A 13,103-nucleotide genomic window follows, 5' to 3' on the forward strand; every position below is an offset into this window, starting at 1 on the left:
ACCCATGGGGGGCAGGCCGAATAGGGGTGAGCATCAGGAGGGAGCCCAGCAAGGCAGGTGGGGAGCAGAGGGACCACAGAGGGGCAGAGAGCCAAACTGCCCGCAGAGGGGCACTGCGCACCCGCTTTGCGCTGCTTGGGTCACTGCCCATCTGCACAGCGGATTTCAGGCTGAGCCAGGGCGCCCAGGCAGGGGTCAGCTGTGTGACAGTGAGTGTCTCTTTCGCAGCCACGTCGTCCATGCGGCGCACGGACAGCAGCACGCCCAGCCGGCCGGCGGTGCCGGGGGACAAGGCGGCGCTGCGGCTGGCAGCGCCCGGGAGCGCGCAGGTCAGTGCTGCCCCAGCAGCAGCCCTTCTGGGGCCTGGAGAAACGGCAATACGAGCGTTGATCTCACCCTCAGAGATGCTGGATGCCGCTCTCTGAGTGTGCTGGGGATTCCTGGGGGGTGCCACTGGCTGGCAGAGCCAGTGCAGAGAGGCTGGAGGCTCCTGTGCTGCCTTCTTTCAGGATTTGCTCCTCCAGGCTCACACCACCAACCCTCTTTTCTTGGAGTTTGTACACGTGAGGTGGCCTTTATCCAAAATGGGTGCTGATGCCAAGGACTTGAAATTATCAGGGGCGTAGAGGAACATAAATTCTCCCTTCAGACTTATCCTCAGATCTCCAGTCTCAGTTGTCCAATTCCCTGCACTTGTTCATCCCTGGTATGAGCTGTTAAAGCACCAGCTCTGCACTAGAGGTGCTATGGACCTGCAGTAAGGCAAAGTTTTCATTTCTAGGCCATAGCCACTCCTCAAGCCCATGGTGAGCCTGTCTCCCAGCACCCCGTGGCTCAGCTGGCAGTGCCCTCCCAGCACCCTGTCATGGTATGTGGTTTGTTTTTGTTAAGTGCACTGGTGTGTCCTGTCAGCAGGGCAGCCTAGGTGGCTTTGGTTCACTGCCCTCACGTCCTTGCTGGCTCATCCCAGAGTGGGGACAAGGTTTCTGTGCCCTTTCTGTTGCTGAGATTTACCTGCAACAACCTTTTTGCAACCACTTTTTTCAGAGAGCAGAGAGAGCAGGTGGGACGCCCAAAGAAATAGCATAGGAGAAGGTTTACACTTGTAAAAAGTGTTGTGGGCTGCTGAAGGCTTCTCCCTAAACCTCTAGCAGCTACCTACAGGCTGATACAATGCTGAAGAGTTTTAGTAGAGGAAGGGGATGTCTTGAAAGGTTTGAGTTAGGCCAGGAAAAGAAAAGAGACCAAAAACCCCAAGAAAAATTAGTCATAAATCATAAGGACAAGGTCTGTCCTTAAAGGACTTTGATATCAGTGCAGTAAATGTTCAGATTATAAAACAGAGATTGAAAATGGCCAGTGTAGGTGTGTAAGGATGCATCCCAGGTGGGATTGCAGCCTGTCTTGGACCTGGCATCTGCCAAATATCATTAGCAGCACAACTGAAAGCCCAGCCAGGAGGTGTGGCAAGGGTTTGGATGCAGTGTCTGTCACAAAACACAAGTGGGCCCAAACCAGCAGGGTGTTATCCTGAGGGAACAGGAGAGTCCCATGTAGAGACATTTCATCTATGCAGAAATTGTAGAGACCAACACCTGGACTGAGGCACTATAAGCCAGATGTGCTGCTGCTCTGGAACTACAGTGGCACTTTAGTTAAACATGCAATTGCTATTTTTTGTCAGCATCATATTTTTTACGGCAAAAGCTGAAAAGCAGTCATTTTTCTGAATCCAGCATTGCTATGGATGTGAATAGCAGGACTGGTCCCACTGTGTGTCCCTTTTCTCTGTTCTCTGCAGCCAGTGTACCATTTCCCCACCCAGCTGGGGATGATGCACCAGCTGAAGGAGCAGCTGGAGGAGAGGACTCGCATCCTGCAAGCTGACATCAAAACACAGCAAGAGGAGCTCCATGTCATCAAGGAGCAGCTCCAGCTCGTGCAGGACTCCAACCTGCAGGTACCTGCTGCCCCTGGTACCAACAGTACCAGGGTGCTCCCAACACTCACCAGCCATATGCTTTTCCTTTGAGCACACAGAGCAGTAATAAAATTGTCTGTGGCAGAAGCATTTGGGAATGAACTCTTGCCAAACTGGTAACTTGGTTTCAGCTGTGGGAGTGGTGTTTCCCGAGAGATGAGTGATGTCAATATCTGGCTGAGTATTGAATCGGTGATTTCCGTGCTTTAAATAAAGCAATCCCAAATTAATTCAAAGTCTCCCGTGCACAAAAGAGCTTGGTGGTTCCATGTCTGGTTAGTGCTGCTGGATCCCTACTGCCACTCCTGCAAAGCACAGCAGGCACAATGGAGCTGGAACCTTCCTGGCTCTGAATAAATATTTGACACAGGCTAACATTTGATTTTCTGTTACTCATGGTTCATTTTGCCCCTGGATTCAGAGATACTGCTGCAGTGTTATTTCTGCCAGGCAGTCCAACCAACAGCTCCTGTGCCTCTTTCACCCAAAGATGCTGATGCAGCAGCCGATCCCGGTCATCGTGAACAGCGTGCAGCAGCCCAGCCCCCGGCGGCCGCCGGGCGCGCCCAGGCACTCCGCAGCCAAGAAGTCACCGCAGCCAGCCCTGGCGGGGACAAAGCACTACTGCAGCACCCACCTGCTGTCACCGCACCCATTCCTCAGGGACCCCTGTGGCACAGCCCCCCAGGTCACTGGCTGCTTCCTTGTCCTCGTCGTCCGCTTTTCCAGCTGCTAAATGCTCGTCTGCCGTGTCACTCCTCCCCGCCGTCCCGTGCGTCCCCTCGGTGTTGGTTTTACTGCATAGCTGGCGTTGAGGAATTTGTGTCAGGAGTCAGTTGTGAACGATGTCACTCAACTGTAAAAGTAAAAAACGGGTAGCCAAAAAGCATTTACCCCCCAGAGACTGCTGGAGCTCTCCTGGTGCCTGGGGAGGATGTGAATGGGAGGTCTGGGCTCTCATCAACACAGTTATTGCTCATTATTCATAGCCAGTGAGAGTTGTGGTTTCATAACACAGGAGTAGATATCATTTTAAAAGATTACTTTTGCTCTGCCTGAGGAGTCTTGGCAGCTTTGAAAAAACAATTTTGTCACCACTAGACCTAAATCCACTATTAATATGGGAAAGACTTGAGTTGTTCAAAAATAAAAAATCCAAAACTGCTCCTTTAAAGGACAGATGAGATGCTTTCCTTGGAGACTTCAGATTTGCACTTCCCCTCTTAAGCTGTTCTCTTCCTCCTCAAGCCTTTTGTGCCCTTACCCTTGTACTCTAATTTCTCAAAATACTGTCTGGGGATGCCAGCACCTGCCCTGCAGGGCCAATAAATGCTAATGGGTTGGTGGTCTTGAACAGATATACTGTACCTACTGCTGTGTTCATGGACAATATCCTGTTTTTCCTTCTCCTTTCCCCATCTGCCCATCCCCATCTCCTTTCCCCATCTTTAAAGCTCTCCATTAGGGAGTTTTAAAACTTAGGTGGATACCCACGTCTTCATTTCAGGTACAGCAGCAGAAGCAGCAGCACCCAATGAGAGGAAGCCAAGGGCAGCAAACGTGTGTGCCAGGGCAGGCGAGCATCCCAGTGCCCTTCTACAACAGCCCCATGGTGCTCTCCCAGGCACAGCCCATCGCCGTGGCCGCAGCCGCGCCGACTGACAGCAGCGAGAGGCAGCCTGCAGCTGACTACAGCCAGGACAGGAGCCTCAGGTACCCACAGCCCTGCTGGGGCCAGCCTGGGGCAGTGACAGAAAACAGCAGTGCTTGGGCAGGGGGCAGGCATGGCTGGGCTCGGGGTGGTGGGCTCGGGCTGCCACAGCCAGCGTGAGGATGGAACACGTGAGGATGGAACACGTGAGGATGGAACACGTGCCACTGTTCCCTCTGTGGGGTGAGCCCATGTGCAGGCAGGCAGGGTGCTGGGCACATCCTGCTGTACCATCAGGGGCCTCAAATCCTCTTCTCACCATATTTCCATAAATTAATCTAACCCTGCCCTCTGTCAGTTTAAAGTCAGTCCCCCTAGTCCTGTCGCTCCGTGCCCTTGTCAAAAGTCCCTCTCCTGCTCTCTTTTAGCCCCTTTAGATACTGGAAAATGCTATAAGGTGTCCCTGGAGCCTTCTCTTCTCCAGTGTCAACAATCCTAATCTTCTCAGCATGTATTCACAGGAGGGGTGTGAGGTGATAAGAAGCATCCTATTTCATGAGCTTGTTTTCAAGGTTTCAAGGTTTTTTTCAAAGTTTGCCTGCTTTCATGGAGGATTTTCAAGGAGTTGTTTCTAGAGACTGACAGGACCTTGGACCCTGGACCTCTCCCTTCCCTGACCATCCTCTGTTTTCCTTCCACCACAGGATGCTGTTGGATCAGTCCATCCAAGCCATGATGCCCGCAGCCAACAGCAGTTGCCAGCCCGTGCAGAGCAGTGCCAGCAGGCAGCCAGGAAAGTGAGTCTCTGCTGGCCCTTATCTTCCTGCAGTGTCTTAGCAGGACACTTCATGGCACTGAAAAAGACATGAAAAAACTTGTACCCGGTCACACAAACACAGTCTCAGTCTGAAGTGAAACAAAAGTTTAGGCAGTTAGGAGAAAGATGAGAATATTTTTTAATTACAAAGAACTTTTTGATAAATAAAGTGCATTGAAAGAAAAAGTAACCATTTCCTGGCTTTTGCAAAGCATAAAGTGCTTGGCCAAGACATGGAGAAAATGTACAACCTTAAAAACCTTAATTTTCAGTAGTTCCAGCCTGTGCTTGGTGGGCAGAGGGGACTCAGGGGAATCCTGTCAGCAAGGCTTGACCAGCCCTGCTCCAGGCTGGCTGCTGCAGCAGCTGGGCTGCCCGGTGCCCGTTCTGAGGGTGCTCTGGGTGTGGCTTCTCACGCCTGGCTTTCCTCCTTGTGGCAGGTTTGTTGCGGAGCAGCAGACCCTGCCTCCCCCGGCGCAGGGGCAGCCGGCCACCTGCAGCAGCGCCCGGGCTCCGGCCCCGCCGCCCATCTTCTCCCCGCCTCTGGTGATCCCGCACGGCAGCTTCACCTCCCAGCAGGCCAGCACACCCGTTCATCTGCACCAGTGGCCACAGCAGCAGGTTCAGCAGCACCGCCTCTACCTTCAGGTATTGCAGCAGAAGCAGCTTTCTGAGGGGATGGCTAAGGGATGGGTTGGGGTTTTTGGAAGAAATGGGGATTATCTGGCTGATCAAACCTGGTCAGGGCCTTTGCACATCCTCTGCTCCCATTGTATCTCCACACAGCCAGGTGCTCAGCCTTTCCAGGCTGACTCTGCACCTGCTCAAGGCCATATTTTCCAACAAACTCTGTTATCACACAGTGCACAGAAGAAATACCCAGTTTTTCAAACACAGCTTTTCATCCAGAGGAGCTCTGGTGGAAAGTTTGCTGTAGTAATGAAAAATGATGAGAGAAGATCTTTGGAAAACATACCTCCTGCTGTTACATCTCATCAGAGCAAGGTTTTTATCAGCTGCCATCACAGCTTTCTTTTTTAAAAAGGATATTTCACAACACACATCTCTGGACGAGGTGATTTTTGTTTTTTAGCACACAGTTTACATCAGTAAATGCTAAACTAGTGACACCACCAAGGAAAGGGGTTGTTGAAACTAATAATTCATCAGTAACATGCTCTCAAAGCCTTGCCTGGATGGCAGAGGTTAAGTTACAGTCCTCCAGGCAAAGACAGAAAAGAAAGCAAGAGGAGTAGGCTGGGCTGAAAGCAGCCACACAGCAGGACTGGATTTAAAGTGAGAAATGAATCGCTGTTATCAGCAAGTCTGGGCAGGAGCTGTCCCTGCTTTGGGTCCTCATGGGCTGCATTGCTGTCCTGAGCACCAGCAGTGTGGACAGCAGAATCATGATGCTGGAACAGATAAAGAGCCACAGTAAACCAGAGTTTGATGACACAGTGCCTTTAACGGGGTGGGGGCGGGGAACAGCAAGTCCAGGTCTTTGAAGTACCAGCATGGGTGGGTACATGGTTACTCTAAGACCTCTTCCTTGGTTGTCTGAAGATCTTTCCTGTGAAAGATTAAAGTTGCACATCCTGCAGATTGTACCTCCAAGTAGCTTTTGGAGGTCTCCATTCCTGCTGAGCTCCCCAGAGCCTGTTAGGACAGATGGGTCCTGCTTTCCCCCTGTGCTCTCCAGTCATTGCTGGTTTTGCTGACAGCAGCAGCATCCAGTTTAGGACTTGGTGCGCACAGTCCAGGGAATGAGTCTCAGCATCAGCCCTGCAGCACGAGAGGGACAGCTGGCTGAAGGGGCAGGTCTGACTGCTCACATTTGTGTCTCCCCACAGATGCAAGGTCCTGAGCTGGTGCCCGGGGCTCCGACGCCGCGCATTTTCCAGCCGCCCCACACCCCGCAGCAGAACCCCCTGAGCTACTTCCTCCACCCGCAGCAGCAGAGCCACCACACGCAGGGCCAGCCCTGCAACCTGCCTGACCTGCCCGAGATGCAGCTGCCCTGAAAGTGGCTTCTGGGAGACGAGGAGCACACGGCTGCGGCCGCGGCGCGCGGGAGAGCACGGCGCCGGCAGAGCACGGTACGGGAGAGGTCGGGCTCCGTGGGGACGTGGTGCCTGGAGGGATTGGTGGTCCGACAGGGCTGCATGGCTGCAGGGGCCTCGTTTGTTGGCATTTCCGTGCAGCCAGCCCCTGATGCTGCTCTGGCAGCAGGGTGTGCCCTGGCCCAGCGCCGTGGTGCCCCTGGAAGCGGTGGCTGTCTTGCTGCAGGGAGGGGAGTATCAGGCCGTCACGAAGCTCGGTTTGCAATGGAAAAAATCCTTTTTCCATTCAGGACTTCAATGCTGAAAGTCACTGTGAATTTAAGCCCAGCATTTGGAGCACATAGACTGTACCAGTCCACAGGACACCATTGGATTACCATGTACATAACTCGTTTTGCTGTAGTAGGTCCATTGTGAATTCTTTTTCCTTTTTCTATACCTCAGTCCCGCAGGTTTTTTTTCCAGGAGTTTGGATAATGCTGCTAATTTACATAACACCACTTTTGCCTGAATTTCTTACTGTTGTTATACCAGCTCACATCGCAGCTAGTTCAATATTTGTCATGTTTTATTTTTGGTTAACAGTGAAGATAAATTTGTATGGTTTTTATTCCCTGTAGCCAAATATTTTTCAGGTTACAGACAAAGAATCTTTACTCCTTTTTTTTTTTTTTGTTTCAAGTGATGTAGTTGTAAATGTTTCTATTCATAAAAACAAACAAACATGCATAGAACAGCATATGACAGCAAACTTTGTGGTTTTGCTAGGTCATGTTTCAATTTGGCAAACCCAAAATGTATAATCACAACACCACAATGTTACAAGCCCATAGGGTCAGCAATAAATTGTATTTTTGTAAATTGTCACTTTTTAACTGTAAGTTTATATTTATGAATTGAAAAGCCAGTTTATTCCTCAGTGGGTGTATAGTTAAGTGTCCCTACTGTTTGTGTCTTTCCAAAGGAAAAATTTAAAAGTACATTTTTGGAGTGTTAGTAGCTGAGTACTAACTTTGGGCATTGTTAGAGCCCAAATGTAGATGGGTTTGGCCATTACTATAAACTTTGCAAGACAGTGAAGGCAGTGGGTAGTTAGGACCAGGTCCATCTAGCAGTAAAGATCTAACTGGCAGATAGAGCAAGGTTTAGAGAGGAGTTAGTTCCTAATGTTTAGTTCCTAATGTCTGTTGAAACCTAGTAAAGAATGCTTGGTTTTGCCTTTTTTTTTTTTTTTTTAATATGATGATTTGGGGTTTTTTTTGTTTCCTTCTTTTCCTTCTGCAAGCCCCTTCCTGGGCGCCTTGCAGCGCTGCAGCAGCTGGTGTTCCTGGTGTTGCTGGTGGAGCAGCTTGTGGCACGAGCAGCTGCCAGCAGCCCTGTGTTTCAAGAAAAGGGCACAGCACCAGGGGCTGTTCCCAGCAGCTTGTCCTGGGCACGGGGATGGGGTTTTGCTGTGCCACATTGCCTGCGGAGTGGCAGTGGGAGGAAAGGCTGCTGGAGCTGGGGCCAGCCAGGAGCTTTCAGAGACTGGTGCAATGCCCTAGGGTGCTTCGGTGTTTTGGCCAGGGCAGAGGTGGACTTGTGAACAAAGCTGTGCCAACCCCTGGCTGTTCATGGGTCACCTCCCTTGGGCAGAAGCAGGTGCAGGGGTTGCCTTTGACTGGGACACTGAATGCACAGCTCCCAGGGCTACCAGACACGATGGATCCTGGGCTGCAGAGCTGCTCACGTGCAGCGTTCTGGGGCATGCAGCTGGCCACAGAATGGAGGCAATGAGATGCCCAAGAGCCTGGGGTTCATTGTTGGGGCTCGTGCCTTGTCAGCACAGTCCCTGGCTGGGCCCCTGCCCACCCAGCACATGCAGCCCCTGGGTGCTGGGCAGCCACGCAGCTGCTCTTGGACACAGTCTGAGCCAGCCCCTCCATTTCAAACCAGGATGAGAAATGGTGGCTACAGCAGAGCCATGGGGGCCGCCTCACTGCTGGTAGTGGCATTTGGAACACCTGCCTCTGTGGGGCAATCTGGGGCTGAAATATTAACACCTGGGGCTTTGCTGCTCTGCAGGTTTGTTCTGCAGGAAGGGCCAGCACAGAGCCTTCAGGATAGGAACACTTGTTTTTAAAGCACTATTAGTTTCAGGGTCTCCTTTTCCCCATTCTAAGGCAGCCGGGTTGCTCATGAGGATGAGGTAGGAGGGGGTTGTATTTTTGGGAGTTGTTTGTGGGATTTTTTCCCACCATAGCCTTGGCACATACCATTAGAGGGGAGGCAAACATATATCTGTGTTAGGGCTCCAGCATTGCACAGTTTGTGGCTCAGGGTGGCTGGCTGGAGGGAAAGGCTGTGATTTCCCTGGCTTCCCCATTAAACCTGCATCACCCCAACACATCCCCAAGGCTGGTCTGCAGTGCCCCACCACCACACCCAGCCATGGCAGGTGGCAATCAAATGGCTGGGGTCAGGGCCTTGAGGGGTGTATTTTTTAACAGGGCTTGGTAGGGACAGAGCTGAGGCAGAGCAGTTTTCTGGCATTGCTGTGGCTTTGACAGTGAGTCAAAAAAAAACAAAATAGACTTGGGAAGGGATTCTGGGGGAGGTGGGGGGCAGTAGGTGCACCAGACAGGGCCCAGCTCTGGGCACAGCCCTGCTGATGGCAGCTGGGCTGCAGGGACAGAGGGCTGGGGGCACAGCCCCTGCTCACAGCTCCCAGTGAGGAGCACAGGAGCTTGGTGAGGATGTTTACATGTTAGACCAGCCTTGCTAAAACCAGACCTAAAAACGCACTTTATCATGTGCCCCCTTATTCGCAGAGCCCCCCCAGCCGCTGGCCTCGCTGCTGGTGGGTGGGGGCTGCTCGTCCCAGGCACTGCCTCACGGGCAGGGCCTTGTTTTCTCAACATGTTCCAAAGGACAAAATCCCACCGACCCTTTCGGGGCTTGCTGGGTCTTTGCTCAGTCTGCCTGCAGCCAAGGGCAAGGCCGAGTCAGGGCCAGGGGGGTTTTGCCTTATATTGTCACTCTCAAAAAACCAGATGGATAAAAAAAATCTCTTTATTCAGGTTGATTTGTATTTGTTTACCTCGGTGTTAGCTATGACCTGTGCTTTTATGACTCATTTGGAATTGAGGGTTGCTGGTGGGTTTGGTTCACTCCCCCAGCCTTCTACAAGAAAACGTAAGTGTGAGTTGTTGGTGACGAGCAGAGGGCAGGGATGTGACTGATGGCAGCAGGGTTGGCCTCCAGTGTCGGTGTTGACCTATCAGTCATAAATGTTCTGAGGTTTTCTAGTACACAAGTACCTATATACCATAACTATATATAGATATACGTATTTTTAATATACATTTATATGTATGCAGATGTATATCTCTATATAAATATATATAGGCCACACAATTCCAGACCTCTGAAAACACAGGCAGCTTTAAATAATAAAGTCTTGCACTTTTAGCATATTTGTACATATAAGCTAAAGCCTGGTGGGTATAATCAGGCTGATTTGACAAACACAATGAGAAGTTACTGTATATATTGTATATAGTCCACGCAAGGAAAAAAAAAAGAAAATAAGAAAAACTCTAGAATTGAGTATAAATCTTGGTTTATTTTATATGATGTTGAATATAAATACATTTATAAATGTTACTATTCTTAAAAGTATTTTGTAATGGGAAAAAGTAAGTGTCTTATGAAGATGAACAGTAAAGATTTTATTCTTGTTTTGAATCTATGTCCCTGCAGAGCTCCATTGAATGGGAGCCCATGCATTTTGACAAGCTTTAAACAGATTGTACATAGTATTTAAAAAAAATTAAGAAGAAATAAAATAATACTTGTAGGACCTCTTACACACTATGTACTCTTGTTATTCCCTGGGTGGGGTGGGTCTGTTAGGGATCTGATCCCTACTGTGCAGGAGAGGCAAGAGCAGCAGCCACTGTGTCCATGCACATGGACAGCTGAGGGGACGGGGCTCAGGACAAGAACTGGGATTTCTGTGACCAGTGCCAGAGGCAAGAGGAGCAACACATAAATTAGAAAGAACAAGGCATCAGGGTCTGCACACTGTGTTTGTATTTGGATGGACAAAGCTGTACTCAGGCTTCAAAACCCCGAGCTTTCCTCCTCTTCTGGGAGGAAAGGAGCTTTGGCTTGCTCCTTGTTTTGCAAAGCACTGACTAAATGTGGCTTTAACATGACAAACACTCTTGAAGGAACTTCCACAGCAGGCCATCACAGGAAATAATGCCTCAAACACAGGGGTTTTTTACTTAAGGGAAACAATATTTTATTTAACACCCCATTTGTCTTACAGTACCTCTGCATACAACACATTGTATAAAAGCCAATCTGTCAACACAAATGTGCTGCCGTCTTGGTAAAGTGACAAAGCACTAGCAAAAAAGACAAAATAGCCTATTTTTCTGGAAACAAGTCAGAGTATTTCCTTCTGTTTTAGTCCAGATAACAACAGCAATCACAATCAAGAACCTTGTATGGTACAATTGGATGAGAAACTTCTGATAAAATCAACACACAGCTATTTCTTAGTCACTACAGTAGCAAACTCTTTTAAAATTACATTATTATTTAGCCATTAGAGTGATGAACAAGTGGCTTGTTTTAGAAATTGATGGAAACAGAAAGTGATTTTTCTGTATCACATGGCAGCAGCCACTTCCATGTCCTGGAAAATGCTACCGGTTTAATTATCATCAGTTGTCCCCCATGGTGGAAAGAGCTGGTATTTTTCTTATGTGATCTGTTCCCTCCCCTCACATGCCCAAGCCCCGAGCTGGGCACACAGAGGCCAAGCAGGCAGTTCCAAGTGGGGGTCAGGGCTGTCACTGGTCACCCAGAGCACAGGGAGCAGTCAGGCTCCAGAGCAGCACATTCCATATGGCAAGACCGGGAACATCACAGCTCTGCTGGCTGTGTCCCCAGGCTACTGGTTAGCTCTGACAAAAGGCATCTAAGCACACAGCAACAACGGCCCAGCACAAGGAGGGACCGTGCACTGTCCCCCACAGGCACTGCCAGTGTGGCAGGGGGACCATGACACAGCTGCCCAGTCACACTGCAGCAGGCACTGCAATTGTCAAGCTGGACAAACAGCATCAGTGGTTGTAGCAATCTACAGGTGTCTATTTTGTACTGAATGATGCACCTTCATTTATCTCCTATGACTGAACCTGAAAATAAAGGCAGAAAACTTCATGGAGACTTACAGAAAAAACATAACACAGGCGAGTGAAATGACACAACAACTCACTTAACCAAGCTGCTTCCTGTTCATGTGCACACCCAGCACCCTCAGGTGATGTGACTGGAGTCTGGGGCCATCTCTGTGTCACCAACTTCACCTGGCCAAGAAGCAGCACAGCACAGAGATCTCTGTCCTTGACTCTGCAGGGCTTTGAAGTCAAGGCATTGTTCTCCAGGAATGAAGGAAGGCAATCATCTGCTGTTGCTTTAACTCCACCAGCCCCAGCTAAACCTGCATCTATCTGTTAGCCAGCCTGTCTGGAATAGGGATGCAAGGAGCTGGAATAAGAAAGGGAAGGTAAGAAGCTAGACACTAACTCCAGAGTTCCTCTGGCACAAGCAGAGCTCAGCCTATGGTACACTGAGGTACTAGCTCAGCAAACACCTCTGGGTTACACTCCTTGGAAATCACTGGCACTTGCTACATCTACCTCTCCCCAGACAATCAGCTCGTGATCCAGAGGTTCCAAAAGGAAGAACCTGCCAGCTGGGCCATTGCCTGAGTGCTGCCAGCCTACTGGAAGTGACCTCACTCCACCCTCCATCCTGCTGAGACTGGATGCCTGGTCACTGTGACTAGTTTTCCTGGATCAGCCTGCAGGTGTATTACAGGAACAATTTAAAGGCACCACCCCTTTTGGGAAAAAATATAAATAAATTTAATAAATAAATCCATGCAGTTAATAAAAGTTAGTGTTCCCCCTTACATCATAGCCTTAAATCTATTTTGATATATATGCTCTTCATACATGGATATGACATCTGACAAGAGCTACTACCCAGCTGGCAAAGGCTCTACAGTCTCTTGGGTGGGCACTAAAAGAAAAGGGCATTGTACAAACTGAGCACCTTTTTACAACCAGGTAACAACAGAAGGTTGTTGTACTTTGCAAGTTCCTTCACCTTCTTCTGCACTTAGATCTTCACATCTTGGCTCTCAGTCAAAAAAGTCCTTGAGTTTTAAGACTTTCATATCTCTGTTACTTTCATTAGCAAATAGTTCACAGCTTTGGCTACTTGTTGACATAAACAGTATCTCTCATAAACCAACAAAAGCTTTTGGTATGGGCAGCTGTATCTATTCTTATGAGGCTGCATTAGTTTAATCGTGGCTATTTGCAGAATTACTCACTGATTAAACCTTATCTGGGTACATCCTGGACTAGGAAAACATTATCTGCTTTGTATTTCTGAACAACTTTGTGAAAACATTTTTAAAAAGTAATACAGTGTGGCCCTATCCATATCCACATAAATGGATAAATTAGGTTTTATATTTCATACATAAAAATACAAATCAGCAGTATATTGTATCAATTGCAATTACTT

General features: G+C 49.2%; 1 protein-coding gene across 5 annotated transcripts in view; it reads left to right on the top strand.

Moving 5' to 3' along the window:
- The window catches only part of PASD1 (PAS domain containing repressor 1), a 56,824-nt gene extending 43,813 nt beyond the window's left edge, over window positions 1-13,011 (top strand). For 3 of the 5 annotated variants that reach the window (XM_041396361.1, XM_041396364.1, XM_041396363.1), the window contains 8 exons: window positions 229-329; window positions 782-868; window positions 1,802-1,960; window positions 2,472-2,669; window positions 3,489-3,694; window positions 4,337-4,429; window positions 4,890-5,097; window positions 6,300-13,011. In XM_041396361.1, the coding sequence (XP_041252295.1) occupies window positions 229-329; window positions 782-868; window positions 1,802-1,960; window positions 2,472-2,669; window positions 3,489-3,694; window positions 4,337-4,429; window positions 4,890-5,097; window positions 6,300-6,470 (1,223 nt within the window). In that variant the 3' untranslated portion in view covers window positions 6,471-13,011. The remainder of the gene's footprint in view (window positions 1-228; window positions 330-781; window positions 869-1,801; window positions 1,961-2,471; window positions 2,670-3,488; window positions 3,695-4,336; window positions 4,430-4,889; window positions 5,098-6,299) is intronic. The other 2 variants (XM_041396365.1, XM_041396366.1) reach the window with 2 other exon arrangements.
- The last annotated feature ends 92 nt before the right edge of the window (window positions 13,012-13,103 follow it).

The sequence above is a fragment of the Onychostruthus taczanowskii genome, unplaced genomic scaffold, assembly GCF_017590055.1.
Source record: "Onychostruthus taczanowskii isolate IOZ18803 unplaced genomic scaffold, ASM1759005v1 scaffold13, whole genome shotgun sequence".
In the NCBI taxonomy this organism is placed as follows: domain Eukaryota; kingdom Metazoa; phylum Chordata; class Aves; order Passeriformes; family Passeridae; genus Onychostruthus; species Onychostruthus taczanowskii.